This window comes from Drosophila hydei, unplaced genomic scaffold, assembly GCF_003285905.1.
Source record: "Drosophila hydei strain 15085-1641.00,03,60 unplaced genomic scaffold, DhydRS2 tig00008119-arrow-pilon, whole genome shotgun sequence".
Classification (NCBI taxonomy): Eukaryota; Metazoa; Arthropoda; class Insecta; order Diptera; family Drosophilidae; genus Drosophila; species Drosophila hydei.
This window is the reverse complement of record NW_022045830.1, coordinates 609,297-623,761: the sequence shown is the minus strand read 5'-3', so window position 1 is coordinate 623,761 and position 14,465 is coordinate 609,297. Positions and strand designations below refer to the sequence as shown.

Genomic DNA, 14,465 nt, shown 5'->3' with positions numbered 1-14,465 from the left:
TAACTTGCATTAAATTTTAATTTGGTAAATTCGCTTTAAACATTTCTAAAATTATAATATTTAGTATCTGCAGAAATAACAACGGTCTGATGAGTTCACTTGAATATAGGTCGGCGTGAGCCAACGGCTTCCAGTTTACGCTTCAGCACATCGTTGTCCAAATCAATCTGCCTTTGATACTTCTTGCGGTTCACAGCGGCACTTGACCTGCGTGCTACAGGCGGCCCTTGATTCTGGATGGAACAGGTGTTTTAAAGATGCCTATATCTTATATATATCTGTAATCTGTTTGGGCCTACCTTAGCTTGAATATTGGTGTTGGATTTGGCTGCATTATTAGTCGGTTTTATTGTCGGCTTTACGTTCATCATTTTCTTCAATAAAATGTTATTCTGCCGCTCGATTTCGCGCACCTGGGGATTAGTGAAGCTGAAGCTCTTGCGTCCCAGATTCTTATAGCTGCAAAGCGCATTTGAGATTGTTTTCACACAGTATGCATGGCTCGGTACTTACTTGACCTCCGAAGGGGCGGCAGAGCGAGGGCGTCGTATGTCCAAGCGGTAGCCGGTGGTTTCGCTACGCAGACCACTGGGCGTTGAGCTGAGTAGGCGAGCCGAGTGCGGCTGCTTTTGGCGCGGATAGCGCAATAGGCCATCGCCCTGGCCACATTCGTCCATCAAAAAGTCGCTGCCTTCCTCAGTCTCAGTGATTTCACTGGTTGAGGGACAGCGGCAATTACGACGGCCCAATTTCTCTGAGCACACTGTGTCCGGCGTATCGATGGATTCGGATTCCTCTTCCAATAGGTCCACATCGGACGATTTCGGCTTGCCGTGTTTCTTCATCAATTTGGTGGCCAGTGCCAGCTGCTCCAAGGCACTGCTGTCAGCAGAGCCGCCGCTTAGGCGGAACGTCTTCATGATCATCTCCGACATCTGGGTCATTTGCTGTTCCAGAAACTTGACATTGAGCGGATCACCTGGTGCAGGCTCATCGCCATCCAGTTTATAGACCTCTTCCCCATTATCATCGTAGATGTTCTCTAGCTTGGGGACCAACGGTGCCTCAGCATCTACAATTGGTTTCCGTGGTAAATTTGGATGGTACTGATGACTGCGTTTCATATTTGGGAAGTTCAGATTGCGCAGGACGGTCATATCATCTGCGTCATCGCCGTCTGTGTTGCGTGCGGAGTCCATCTCACTGTCGTCACCATCGGCGACATTGACGAGGTCCACATTGGGCGTATCATTTGCATCTTGATTATTGTTCTCCTCCTCATCTTCATCATTCTCATCTCCCTCGTCCTCCCCCTCATCCAGTTGGGATATTGCAATGTCATCCTTGTCATCGCTACATTTCTCGGTTGCAAGGTCGTCATCGTATTCATTATCAGAAAAAATCATCTCTTCAGCGCCCAAGTCGTCGTCCAATTCGAACTCCACTTCAGTTAAATCACTTTCTGATTGCCCATCGTCCTGCTGCTTACCGCTCTTTGGCATCAATGTGCGCACCGACATGGATTCATCGTCTGTCTGCTCCGGTTGCAACGACGATGAATTCACTTCGGCCACCGTCTTGGTGATGACCACGGGTCCCTCGTCCTCGGACGAGGATGTGTCATATTTCACATTGGTTTGGCGGGCGAAGCCGCTGCCGCCGCCAGAGCGCTTGGCATAGATCTGTTGACGGCGTGCATGGGGCTGTGGGGGCAGTTGGTTGATATAGTTGAGGCTAAACTCTTTGATGGTCAGCTCCTGCAGTTGGATCTGACCCGTTGTTGTTTTTGGACTTACATTACCACGCAGATACTCAGCCTCGACGTCCGTGTCGCTCTGCGTGTCGCTTTCATTCACTTCAATCTCCTCCTCAGAGTCCTGTTCCTCCTCCACCTCTTCATCGAAGGCCTCCTCCATGTAAAATTCCTCTTCAGAGTTCACCGGCGGCTCAGTCATTTTGTTATGTTGCATATAACGATTTTCCCGGCTTGATCAATGCTTATTGTATGTCAAATGCGATCCAGGATTTATTTATTTTTTTTTAGAAAATAAAGTTAACGAATATTTACTATATATGTCTTTATCCAGTTGTATTATTGAGAGTAGATGCGAGCTACTGAAAATTTTCATGAAGTCATCCTCTAAACAGGACACTTCGTTCACCGATTACTGGGTTCACTGAATTTGATTTCTCGCTACGTTTTCGACACTTCACTGAGATGTGGGACACCGACGACGGGTTGGCCAATAGGTGCACTGAACCCATTTCGCCCACAGCTTTTCGCTTTTGGTCAAGAGGCAGCTGAGACGGGTGCTTTGTAACGATAGTTGCGAATAATACGTTCCTTCCTATTATTTTTTTTCGCTAGTTATTTTCCTCACGCCCGTCGCAGTGTCTTGGCTCATAGTTCTTTAACACCTGCACCGTAACTTTCGAGTGTCTTTACGAGGTGCTGCCAACCGTCTACGACTCCTTGGCAGGTGGAACTTTGCCTGTTTATTAGGATGTCGTAGCCCTTGCGGCCATGAACGTTGCCGTGGACAACAGAGCAGGCGCACGAAGTTTGTTGATTGACGTAGCCTCCCTGCCAAAGGCATTCACTTGTTGTCCACCTGGTGAGAGAAGTCTATTTACATGAATTCAAGCAGTCATAATAAATATCTCAGAAATTAAATTTCTAGCTCATATGTTTGCATGTATAAATATATATGTATATAAAAGCCATTTTGTAGCATAAATTATCTGTCCTGCTTACTCCTTTACTTCTCCCGGACGGAGTCTAACAAGTGCCAAAACTGTTTTCAGCATTCACACATATGCAAATTTAACATACATACATACAGTCAATGACATTTTCTTAACATTCTGTAATCTTCGTGTTTACTTCACACTTGTGCGCTGAGATCATAACAAGAATTAGTATTCATTGTCTCGCTTACACACTTCTGGTCCTACTTGCATAACTGCTTGTCTCGCTCGCACATGCATAACAAAGATAACAGCTTTGGCTGTACGCATCATATAAGTTAAATTGTTGTCTCCTTTACACTAAAGGATCACAATTTCTTTTGTTTGCATGTCTTGATCGAACGTCAGAAGAGAGCAGATGCAACTCAAAGTATTTGTTTACCATTCGCTAGCAACATTTGTGTTTTACTACATAAGTTGAGAATCGACCCCTTGGAAAGCACCACAAACGGCGCCACTGTATCCAAAAGCTTTCTTACGCACTCTCCCACAATCGGAAAGTTGAATGAATGCTATACGGCGGCAACTTCAGGCGCCGCCAGCTGCCGCCGCGCGTCAACTTCATATGTAAATACTGGCCGAGTGCCGAGCGCCGAACAGCCGAGAGAGCCAGGCGCAGCTGTGCGCCGCAGCAGAGAGCACAGGAAAGAGAGACAGAGAGAGCAATTCGCATCTAAACACCCTGTCAAGACGCCACGTGCGAGCGGAGAGCACGACATAGCATAGCATAGCAGAGGCAATCTGGCCAGCGGGCAATACATTTGACCAAGTTGCTTAGTCGCGTGCGGGCGTGTTGTCGAGCCGGAAAATGCGCGCGTAAACTGATAAAAAGAAAGAAAAAAAAAGTAGCATATAATTACAATTGAGGGGAATATAAAGTGCACAGAAACTGAGCAAATAAAACGTAGTGGAGCCAGCCGCCATGCTGGCCCAGAGCAATGTGTTTATGAAGTGAGTGAATGAGCGCAAAATGAAAATGTGGCCAAAAGCCAGCGAGCCAGTGCAATCATATTGTTTGGCCAAATGTACGCAGCCGGCCCTTAAAATTAATTAATAATATGCAACAGCTGCGAGTGCTCTGCAAATTGAGTTAGCACCAACGCACACACACACACACACCTACGCGCACACACAGACTTGCAGATATGGACATGGACAGCTCAGAGATTGGCAGCGATTGCTGTGGTTAGCGTGCTTTGTTTGGCTGCATCAGCTTGTTAAATCAATAGAAAAACCACGTTACGCGCTGTGTGCGTGGCTTTAACCAACTGCGGCATTGCTCATACGCCGCGTTGTTCGCGACATTATTCTAGGACGGTTCGGCTTGCCATGTCTTGGCTTGGCATTGCCTGGCATCGGGCTGGCTCTGCTAAGTAATTGCGTGGCATGACTTTTGGTTAGCAAGTTCACAAGTTGAGCTGCTTTCTTTTCTGTGTGGGGCTAACTGCAGGCAATGCTCGCGCAATTTGGCTAAAAGCCGTCGCTATCGCCGACTTGTCGCCGACTCTTGCTCGCTCTTAGGTAGGTCAAAAGGCGAAGCCACAACCGCGCAGCAACAGTCAGGCGGCTGGAGCCTGTTCAGTCTGCGGCAAAAACAAGTCAAGAACAACAACAACAACAACAACAACAACGGCAGCAGCTAGAACGATAAACAACTATGGCATAAGCAGTCGAAAGTCAAATTCATTAAGCATTAGGCGTAGGCGTGGGCGTGGCCGCTAATGTAGGCGTAGGCAACAAAGTAGCAAAGGAGTAAACACGCCAAGCCGTGGCTTCATCTTGCCCGCCTCCACGCCCTAATAGCTTATATATGTTTATATATGTATATCGTGCACACTTTCTTTTTATATTTTGCGCCATTTATCGATTTTTGACACTTGACTTGAGCGGGCCAAAACGCTGCGCCGGCTAATAATGCTTAGTGGGTCAGCGTTTTGAAGTGCGTTAGAAGCAACAGTGGCCAGCGGCAATAAAATGAAAATGAAAATGAAAATGAGAATGAGAATGAAAACCTGAAATGTTGGAACTGGCACAGCACCAGTTGGAGCCGCAGCTGGAGCAAGCCTTAAGTTGTGACATATAAAAATAGTAGCCCCCCAACAACACACACACACGCAACAAATCCCCCTGCAACACATACACACACACACACACACACACACTTGCAGACGCATTGTAAACTTCAAACGCGCTTGGCCTACTTTTTGTGTACTGGTCTGGGATGGCATAGTCCACGCCATCGTCCTGGCCATGGTGCTTGTCGCCCCCTTACAGCCGGCTGGCCCTCGCAGTTGCGTGCTCGTCAACCGCAGCCAAGTTAAATGAAGCACAGTGCCGGGCAGCGGGGCCAGCAGGTCTGCAAACAAATGACCAAAAGCGTGCGCGCGCGTTAATCATACGCCCCGTGCGCCGGGCACCAATCCGTGCTTTGTTGAACGTAAAGTCAATCAGCGCTGAATTGACAGCTGCACTCGATGGCCAAACGGTGCAGCGCAGCATAAAAACCAAAAATGATGGCATCGCGCCACCGTCCAGCTGCACCTCATTAGCTGCCCATAGAGATGAGCCCGACCAAGCGCCAAAAAGTGTGCAAAGTATGGCTGGATTCATTGTAAATGATTCGTTTTCTATTTCGTTTACGTTGAATTCAATATTTATTTGAGAGTTTCAGTTATCTAAGCGCAGCAAATGCTAAGAATTTGCAGGCGTAAAGAAGTTCATTAATTAATATAGAAATATATAGAAGAATCTTAGAAATGGTAGAGAATAATGCTGACTTTGTAGTCAATGTTATTAGGTAATTGTTAAACAATAATATATATTATATAATATATAATATATAATATATATTATATAATATATAATATATAATATATAATATATAATATATAATATATAATATATAATATATAATATATAATATATAATATATAATATATAATATATAATATATAATATATAATATATAATATATAATATATAATATATAATATATAATATATAATATATAATATATAATATATAAATAATGCTCATTCAAGGTTCATAAATAGTTCAATAACTTTTGCTATGTCTCAAGAGAGAATCTTTAGTAAGTTAAGTTAGCAAGTTAATCAAATTTTGGGAGCTTTGTAAGATATAGTTTAATTCCAATTTGCCACGCCTTAATGGGCGCAGGTATATCAACTCTATATTAAAGGCTTAATTTGCTTAACTTGAAAATTTAAACTTGAAGCAGCTTAAATAAAAACTTTAATATTATATCAGATAAAGTATTTAACGCTTAGCCACGCCCCTCTATATATGTGGACAATCTTAATAAATTTCAGCTTTAGTTTTTCGTCCAACATTGCGCTAAGCTAATATACGCCTTCACTTCATGAGCGAGAATCATAAATTTATTTTTTATTTATTTTTTTATTATTTTAGAATTCAGTTAAAATTATTGAAAATATTTTAAAATTCTTAAATAATAACAAAAAATATAAGTTCAGTTTATTAATGATAAAATTGAGCTGGAAATAATTTTTTATTTATTGATGCCAAATAAAAAAAGCGCACAATTTGCTCTTTTTTTGCTTGCACTGCATACAGTGTTGTCATAAACAAGTTTTTATCATCGAACGTTCATAAAAATTCGCTGGCTTCATTTTCCCAATTTCCCATTTTCCCGCACTGCATGTCATTCAGTGCAAAAAGTTAACTTTATTAATAAAAAATTACAATTCAAACAAGCAAAAGAAGTTGTAAAACAAATTGTTTTCATTTGCCTGGAGGCCAGCTGCATTTGAGTATAAATATTTGCTAGGCTGATCAGTGAGAGTATGTATGTATGCATATATTTATACCTGTATGTACCTGTTTATTTATCTAACTGTTAAAGAACTTTTTAAATTATCAGCTCATCTCTAGACGTGTCGCAGCATTAGCAAGAAAAACCACAGCAAAGTCGTGATGCTGCCTCAAAAGCAGGCAACAAATACACACACACACACACACACACACACATAGACGACCTTTTATTGACTGCTTATTCGAGTTATCGTTAGCTGCAATTTGCTTCTGGCGCGCGTCTCCGCGGCACATTGTGCTACAGAGTTGTTCGCATTAGGCTCGGCAAACTAGTCGAGTGCAGTGAAAGGTTTTGCTCATTTTCCAAATTAATTGCCGTCGCGCGGGCGGCGTGGGTGGTGCTGTTACTGAATGTCTGGCATGCGTGGCACGTGAACGCGAGGCAAAAACCATTTGCTTGCGTGTGTGGCTGGGTGTGTGTGCGGGCGTGCGTGTGTGTGCATGTAAATTACGAAATCGTGCAAAAAAGGTGCCATTAAAAAAGGCGCGCGGTTGCCCAACAAATGAAAAATAAACTAAATATAATATAAATAAAAAAAAGCAAGTCCAGCTGCTGCCACGTGACGTAAGGGCAGACGCTGCGTATACGCAATCAACTTTCGCTCTCTCCCTCCCTCTCTCTATCTGTCTCTCTCTGAATAATTGCGGACAGGTGGCGGTGCGTGCGGCTGTTGTCGTTAAATGTTCGTGGCGTCGGCGGTGCCAGGAGCCGTTACCCGGCCGGGCCATAATCGTTATTCAAATGTGGCAAAGGTGAATAATACGAAATGCAATAACAATAACTGCGACAGAGACAGCAAGCTCAAATAAATACAAGTGAAAGAGATAAAAGCACAAACAGACAACAACAGCAACAACAACAACAACAGCAGCAGCAGCAGTTTGCCAACAGCACCACCAGCGGTCATGTTAGCAGCCAGCTTGAGCCGCCGCACCACAGTCAAGCGAACCACACGTACAGCAGCAATTGGAGCAGCAGCGAGATGGTATTGAGCACCGAATGGTCGCAGGTGGAGGTTATAGATTTGATCAACGATGGCAATGGCTTGGGCTTCATTCTGGTGGGCGGTCGCAGCACGGGCGTTGTCATCAAGGCGCTGACGCCGGGGGGCGTGGCCGAGCGGGATCAGCGCCTGCAGCTGGGCGATCATCTGCTCCAGATTGGCGATGTAAATCTGCGCGGCTTCAGCTCGGAGCAAGTGGCCACAGTTCTTCGTCAGACCGGAGCTCAGGTGCGTCTGATTGTGGCACGGCCGGTGGAGCCGACGGCCATCGACTATCATACGCTGGCCAGTCATGCGCCCATTATACCAACTAAGCTCCTCTCCGACCCGGAAGAACTGTCGCGGCATCTCTTTCAGAATCCGAGCTTGGCCACGGCGACGACACCCTTGGATGTGGGCAGTCTGGTTGGCCTGGTCACTGGCGCCCCAGCTGGCGATACAGCTGACCAGGGCAATGTGTCACTGCCCCTGTCCCTGCCCCTGCCCCTGCCCATGCCCCTAACTCTGCCACTGCCACTGGCTCTGCCCCAGACCATGCCCTTGGCCGCTCTTGACCCAGCGCCCGATACAGAGCTAGCCGATCTGCCGCTGCCACCGATACCCGCCAATCTGGCCAGCAGCAGCAGCTCCTGCCTGCAGGACCTCGATATTGTGCCCTACTCAATACTGTCGCCGCCTCCGACGACAGCGCTGCTCACGGCGCGACAGTCGCTGCAGTTGCCATTGGGTCAGCGCTGGCAAAATCAGGAGGAGGAGGACGACGTCGACGACGTGGATGATGACGACGATGATCAGGATGAGCAAGTTGGGGAACGAAAGCAGCATGTGATAGCCGGCAAAAAGTTGGCAAACGACGGCGACTGCTGCTCCGTGGACTCCGAGTCGCCCTCGACGTACGTCGACTCACCCGAAACGGAAACGTACGTCGTGGAGCTGCACAAGAACGTGTACGGCCTGGGCATTACCGTGGCCGGCTACGTCTGCGAGGAGGAGGATCTGTCGGGCATCTTTGTGAAGAGCATCATTGAGGGCAGCGCCGCCGAGATGAGCCGCCAAATTCAGATCAACGATCGGATCGTGGCCGTCGATGGCCGCACTTTGGCCGGCGTCACCAATCATCAGGCCGTGGAGCTGCTGCGCAACACGGACATCGAGGTGCATCTGACGCTGGAGCGTTTCCTGCGCGGCCGCAAGTTTGAGCATCTGCAGGTGGCCCTCACCGAGATGAAAGTGGGCGGCAGCAGCGCCAATGCCAACGATGGCGATGCCCAGTCGCAGCTGTCCATGCCCGCCTCGCCGTCCATAGCGACGCTCAGCTGGCTGCCGCCAAAGTCCGCCGATGCGGACTCCATTGTTACCGATGCCGGGGACGGCCACCTGCTGCCGGATTTTCCCGAGCTGCCCTCGCGGGACACCGTCGACTCGAATATGTCGCACATGCTCGACCGCAGCGATCATAGTGCGCCGCCTCTGACCAATGGCAATGGCAATGGCATGGGTCATGGACTTGGGCATGGCCATGGCCATGATCATGACAGCGGCAATGACACCGATGAGCAGTGTCCAGAGCCGGAGCCGGAGCCGGAGCCGGAGCCGCAGCCGAAGCCGGAATTGAAGCCGCAGCCAAAGTCAAAGTCAGAGACTGAGTCGATTGCAGCTGCAGCTGCAGCCGTCGCCGAGCCGGAGCATGGCAAGACGCCCACCAATGAGCCGGATGTGCCGGCGTTTAAGTGCGCTGACACGGCCACGCCCGTCAAATTGGCCAGCCCCAGCGCCGGCTCGCTGCGGGTGGCCTGGAAAAGTGAGTTTCCCGAAAGTGAAATTTTAGTTGCCGAAATAAATAAACTTTCAGGTCTAGGGATCAGCCTCGAGGGCACCGTCGACGTCGAGTGCGGCATTGAGAAGCGTCCGCATCATTACATACGCTCGATACTCGAAGACGGTCCCGTCGGCAAACAGGGCATTCTGCGGCCGGGCGACGAGCTGCTCCAGGTCAACGAGCACAAGCTGCAGGGCCTGCGTCACATCGATGTGGTCAAGATACTCAAGGAGCTGCCGGCCAGCGTGAAGCTGGTCTGTGCGCGCGGCACACGCGCGCCCTCAATTATCAACACCTCCCAGAATGCGGAGGCCTTCGAGACGCGCAGCCTGCTGCCCGGCGGCCATCAGAGTCTGCAGAATTTGCTGAGCAAGGCGCAGTCGGAGAGCTCCCTCTACACGTCGAGCACGGCAACGCTGACGGAATCAGCTGCAGCAGCGGGCGCTGCAACCGCTGCAGCCGGCGCCACAGTTCAGCGCTCCAAGTCGCTGGACAACATGTCCGGCCTGGCGCTGTGGAGCAGCGAGGTGACTGTGGTGCATATTGAAAAGTCAGAGCAGGGCTTCGGTTTCTCCATACTCGACTATCAGGATCCGCTCGACGCGGAGGGCAGTGTGATTGTGATACGTGGCCTAATACGCGGTGGTGCTGCGGAGGCAACCAACGAGATCTATCCGGGCGATCGTCTAATCAGCGTCGGCGAGCACTCGCTCCAAGGCCTCGAGCTGGACGAGGCGGTGGCCATACTCAAGGCCATGCCGCCAGGCCGCACGCGCCTCGGCATCTGCCGGCCCCTCTCCACCTCGGACAGCAACAGCAACAGCAACATTGCCTCGCCGCTCGCCGACTCGGCGAGCAGCACATAGTGCCAGGCGGAAGCACCAGCGCAGCAGCAGCTCGTGATGCGTGAGTATTAAAGCCCTCTATAAATCAAGTATTTCAATATTTTACACTTGAATATTATAAACAAAAACGAAATTGATATAACTTTATGCTCAGCGAGAATTGATGCCACTTCAAATAAGTCTAGTTGGATTCTGATTAGCATTCAAATAAACTCAAATTTCCTGCTGGAATAACATTTGCTTTAAGCTTTTTTTGTTTTGTTTTAACTATGTGAAACAATCGAATATGCATCTGAATGTGCTTGAGCAGCTGCAGCTACAACATGTTCTATATACCCTGTACTTGCACAAATAGATTAAAGTGTATGATAGAGTCAGCAGAATGAGACCCGTTCAGATTTAAGCCAGTCTTAGCTCTGCTCACCTCACACAAATTTCTATTGAATGACAGCTCTTAAATTTAAATCTTGATTATTTATCTATATATGTATTTATCTATATATATATCTATATATATTTATCTGCAAAATCTCAAGAGAAATTCTAGAATTGGCAAAGCAAACAAAAATGAACTCAAACACAGACAGCAAGTATCTGTGCTGGGTATCTGTTAGTGCACTTGAGAGCCAGCAATCAGAGTGCCAAATCGTTTCAAAAGGTGTTTTGCACCTGTTGCCATTATAATATGAATTCGATTGCCGTTGCCAGTTCCATTGGCAGTGCGGATTGCCTGGGCTATAATTGAATCATCTTTTGAGGCAGCTGTCGCCAGTATGCTGACGATTTTGCTTTCAGGTTTGCTTATGCTCGTTCCGAGTGTGTGAAGCGAGCATATTGGTTGGCTAGTAGATTGATTATCAGAGAGTAGCTAGCTATTATAGCCTAGTTATCGAGCTAGGTTGAAGCGAAAGTAGTTAAAATTGTCTATAAAAATCTATCAGAAATGAATAAATTTATATAAGCTTTCAAGTTTTGCTGCTGACCAAGCGTGTATCACGCAGTTGTGTATACCCAATTGAGACATGCTCGCTTGCTCTTTATTATATTTGCTTTTTTTCCTTTCGAGCTTCGCTTTTTGTGAGCCTGAACGTCTGTCGGTGACAAATGCTGCCACTTCAATTTGGTCGCTTTTAATGTTGTTCCTTTGCCACGCCCCCACCAGGCTTTCACTCTTTTTGGCTCTGTAGTGCTGTTTGAGCCTTTATTTAATTGCTGCCCACAGCAACGCCCCCACGCACACTTTTGGCAAACAAAAACTCTGTCAAATTTATAGCCCAGGAAAAAAGGGGGCACAAAAAAAGAGAAAACAATGCTTGAGTGGGGACTGTGGAGCCGTTCGAGTGCTTCGTGTTCATCCATATGCTGACAACAACTCTTTGCGCCTTTTGTCAGCCACTTGTTGTACTCTAATTCGTTCTGTGATTGCCCACATTCAGCCGTGTGCTCACGGCGTGGGGCAGGTGCAAAACTTTTCTCAAAGAATCTTTGACGCAATCCGCAAAAGTTTTCATTGCACACTTTAGTTCTGATACACGCTGCAACATTGCTGTGGGACTGGAACTGGCCATCACATCATTTGGCTTTTTTAAATTCAAATATATTTCATTTGCTTTCTTTTGCTCGAATATATTTTACATAGCAACTCCCTTGGGCAGACATTTGTTATGCGAGCCTTTGCTTTTTGATGTGGTCTTTCTTTTGACCGAACTCGGACACTCTTACTGACAGACAGAAATATTTTAATGAAATTGCAGTTGATTGCGCCTGAAAGAGCTGCAGGAGTTGGTCAAGGCTTATGTAAGGAGCTTGAGAAATGTGGAAAGCATTTGGGCTTACTTTAGTCTCCAGCAGCTATTTGTGTTTTCAGCCGTGGTGCAGTCCTTAGCGCTTAGTTCTTAGTTAACTACGTTTACAATTTAAACAGATTTACTATACACTGCTTCCTTCCAACTTCACAGTAAAAAATGCTACGATGCAGTGTGAAAGGGTTGACATGAAGTAGCTGACTATAAATATTTAAGTATAGTGTATAAATCGTAATAGAGTGTGTATATATGAATAACCTGATAAAGCTAGAGCAGCGCTTCGCTTTCCGCATACTCGAGTAAACGAATCCACTCGATTCTCAGCGCAAAGTGCTTCTGATACGCGCTGTTGTTGCTGAGTCAAAGAAGGCGATGATTTCGGGTGATTGTCTAATCAGCGTTGGCCAGCACTGGCTTCAAGTCTTCGAACTTGACGAGGCGTTGGGTACACTGAAGGCCAGCCACCCAGGCAGAAGCCGTCTCAGCATTTGCTCATCCCTCAGCAACTACAACTGCAGCAGCTACAATGTCTCGTATTTTAGTTTCTCTCTAAGCAAACGTGTTTCTTAGTAGCAAAAGAGCAAATCTATATTTTATAAAATGTCAGTAAAATTGTTAAATTTGTAATCAAATTCAAATAGACTAAGTAGAAGCATCTAACTAACTATAAATCTTTCTATATCTATCTCTCTCCCACTCTGTATCTCTCTCTGTCTCCGTCTCGTTTGCTCTCTAGCTATCTCTCGATATATATATATATATATATCTATCTAACTCTCTCACTCTATATATACATATATATATATCTTTCTCTTATTCACTTTTGCTCTCACTCTGTCTCGCTCGCTGTCTCTCTCTCTCTGTCTATCTCTCGCTGTGTAGCTCTCTCTCTCTCTCTCTCTCTATCTTTCTCTCTGTCTGTCTATCTCTCTCTCTCTCTTTCTCTCTCTTTTTCTCTCCCTCTCTCTCTCTCCTTTTCTATCTCTCTCACTCTCTGTCTCTATCTCTCTCTCTCTCTATCCCTCTGTCTACCCTGGAATTGGCATGTACCTTATATCCCTTATTATTTAGTTTTCTATCGACTATACCAACTGGAGCTCTTCTAGCAACAACTATTCTAGCAACTTTAGAGTATTTGATTGTTGTCATTAGTTGCGAAAATTTTCCTTAACAATTCCATCAAATTGTGTTGCAAACGAAACAGCTTTAAGAGCTTAGCTCGCCTGGTGGCAGCCGGAGTCATCAGGACTTTCGAATGCCTTTTGAGTTGGTGCAGAAAAGTTTTAATACACCTACTGCTCGGCTGGTTGCTGGGCTCGGGCACATTAGGCATTAGGCTTTGTCCTGCCATAAATAATTCATGCATAGAAATAAATACGAAACTTTGACAGAAGTTTCAAGATGCGATGCCTGCCTGGGCTTGTGGCTGTAGGGACGAACAGACGCCAATTTGCTGCTAATCCCAAGCGGGTCAACAAGCTGCGCCTTAAGCACTTCACACATGTGTGTGTGCGTGTGTGTGTGTGTGTGTGTGAGTGTTAGTGTGTGTCTCAAAATCCCATAAATAGTAATTTTATTAATTGAGTGTGTTGTGCTGCGCTCCCAGTCCCAGTAGTCGCTTGTTTTCATTCGTAATTTACGATACGTTTGACATTTGTTTAAAAAATCATAATTCGCAATTGTCAAAGGCATAAATAACGAGCTACAAGCTTTCATTTCGGTATTCGCATATTAATGCCCACATGATTTATGTATGGCCGACGATAGATATGCTTTATTATTGTTTTTTGTTTTGCCTTTTTCCCTCAACTGGATCATGAAAAATGGAGTCCATTGTCCGGCAGCTGCCCTAGAAATAATAAAGCCTCGCCATGGCAAATTATAAAAAATTGTTTGCCCAGAAATTTGCTCAGACGTGTGCACAGCTATGTACACACACACACACACACTCACACAGTTACCTTTATGTAATTGTTGTTGTTTGGCCATTTAATTAATTGGCTATTAAAAGTGTTGAAAATTGAAAACAACATTTTTCGCTATTGCACGACGCGCGCAACGCAAAAAAATTAAAATTCTTGCCCAGCGCTCGCGGCAGCTGTGGCATGTGCCCCCTGGTCAGACCGACTGACTGTCCGGCGTTTAGACTCGTGTGTTTTCCGTATACTATATAAAATGTGAGCATATAGAACAGCAACTGATATATATATATACAGCTGAAAGTGCTTCAGTGCATCAGTCAGTTAGTTGATATACCCTGTAAAAAGTGCGTGGCTGCTTGGTTTTATATTACTATCAAATCAAATTTTATTTATTGTAATTAACTCAAATAGTAATGGCAATATTTTCAGCGTATCTTGACTTTCTCAGCAGAGCATTATATATTACTTAA

The 14,465-nt window shown here is 45.9% G+C and overlaps 2 protein-coding genes across 2 annotated transcripts in view; one reads left to right on the top strand and one right to left on the bottom strand.

Moving 5' to 3' along the window:
- Nucleotides 1-19: 19 nt before the first annotated feature.
- Nucleotides 20-2,124, bottom strand: LOC111592926 (protein hemingway). The gene is made up of 4 exons (XM_023305383.2): nt 1,797-2,124; nt 514-1,703; nt 300-459; nt 20-233 (listed from the first exon to the last, which is right to left on the bottom strand). Exons 1-4 carry the CDS (start codon nt 1,968-1,970, stop codon nt 96-98), a joined length of 1,662 nt encoding a protein of 553 aa, XP_023161151.2. The 5' UTR covers nt 1,971-2,124; the 3' UTR covers nt 20-95.
- A 5,319-nt stretch (nt 2,125-7,443) lies between these two features.
- The window catches only part of LOC111592932 (patj homolog), a 31,022-nt gene continuing 24,000 nt past the window's right edge, over nt 7,444-14,465 (top strand). The window contains exon 1 of the mRNA XM_023305390.2: nt 7,444-10,329. Coding sequence (XP_023161158.2) covers nt 7,584-10,289 — 2,706 coding nt within the window. The 5' untranslated portion in view covers nt 7,444-7,583 and the 3' untranslated portion in view covers nt 10,290-10,329. The remainder of the gene's footprint in view (nt 10,330-14,465) is intronic.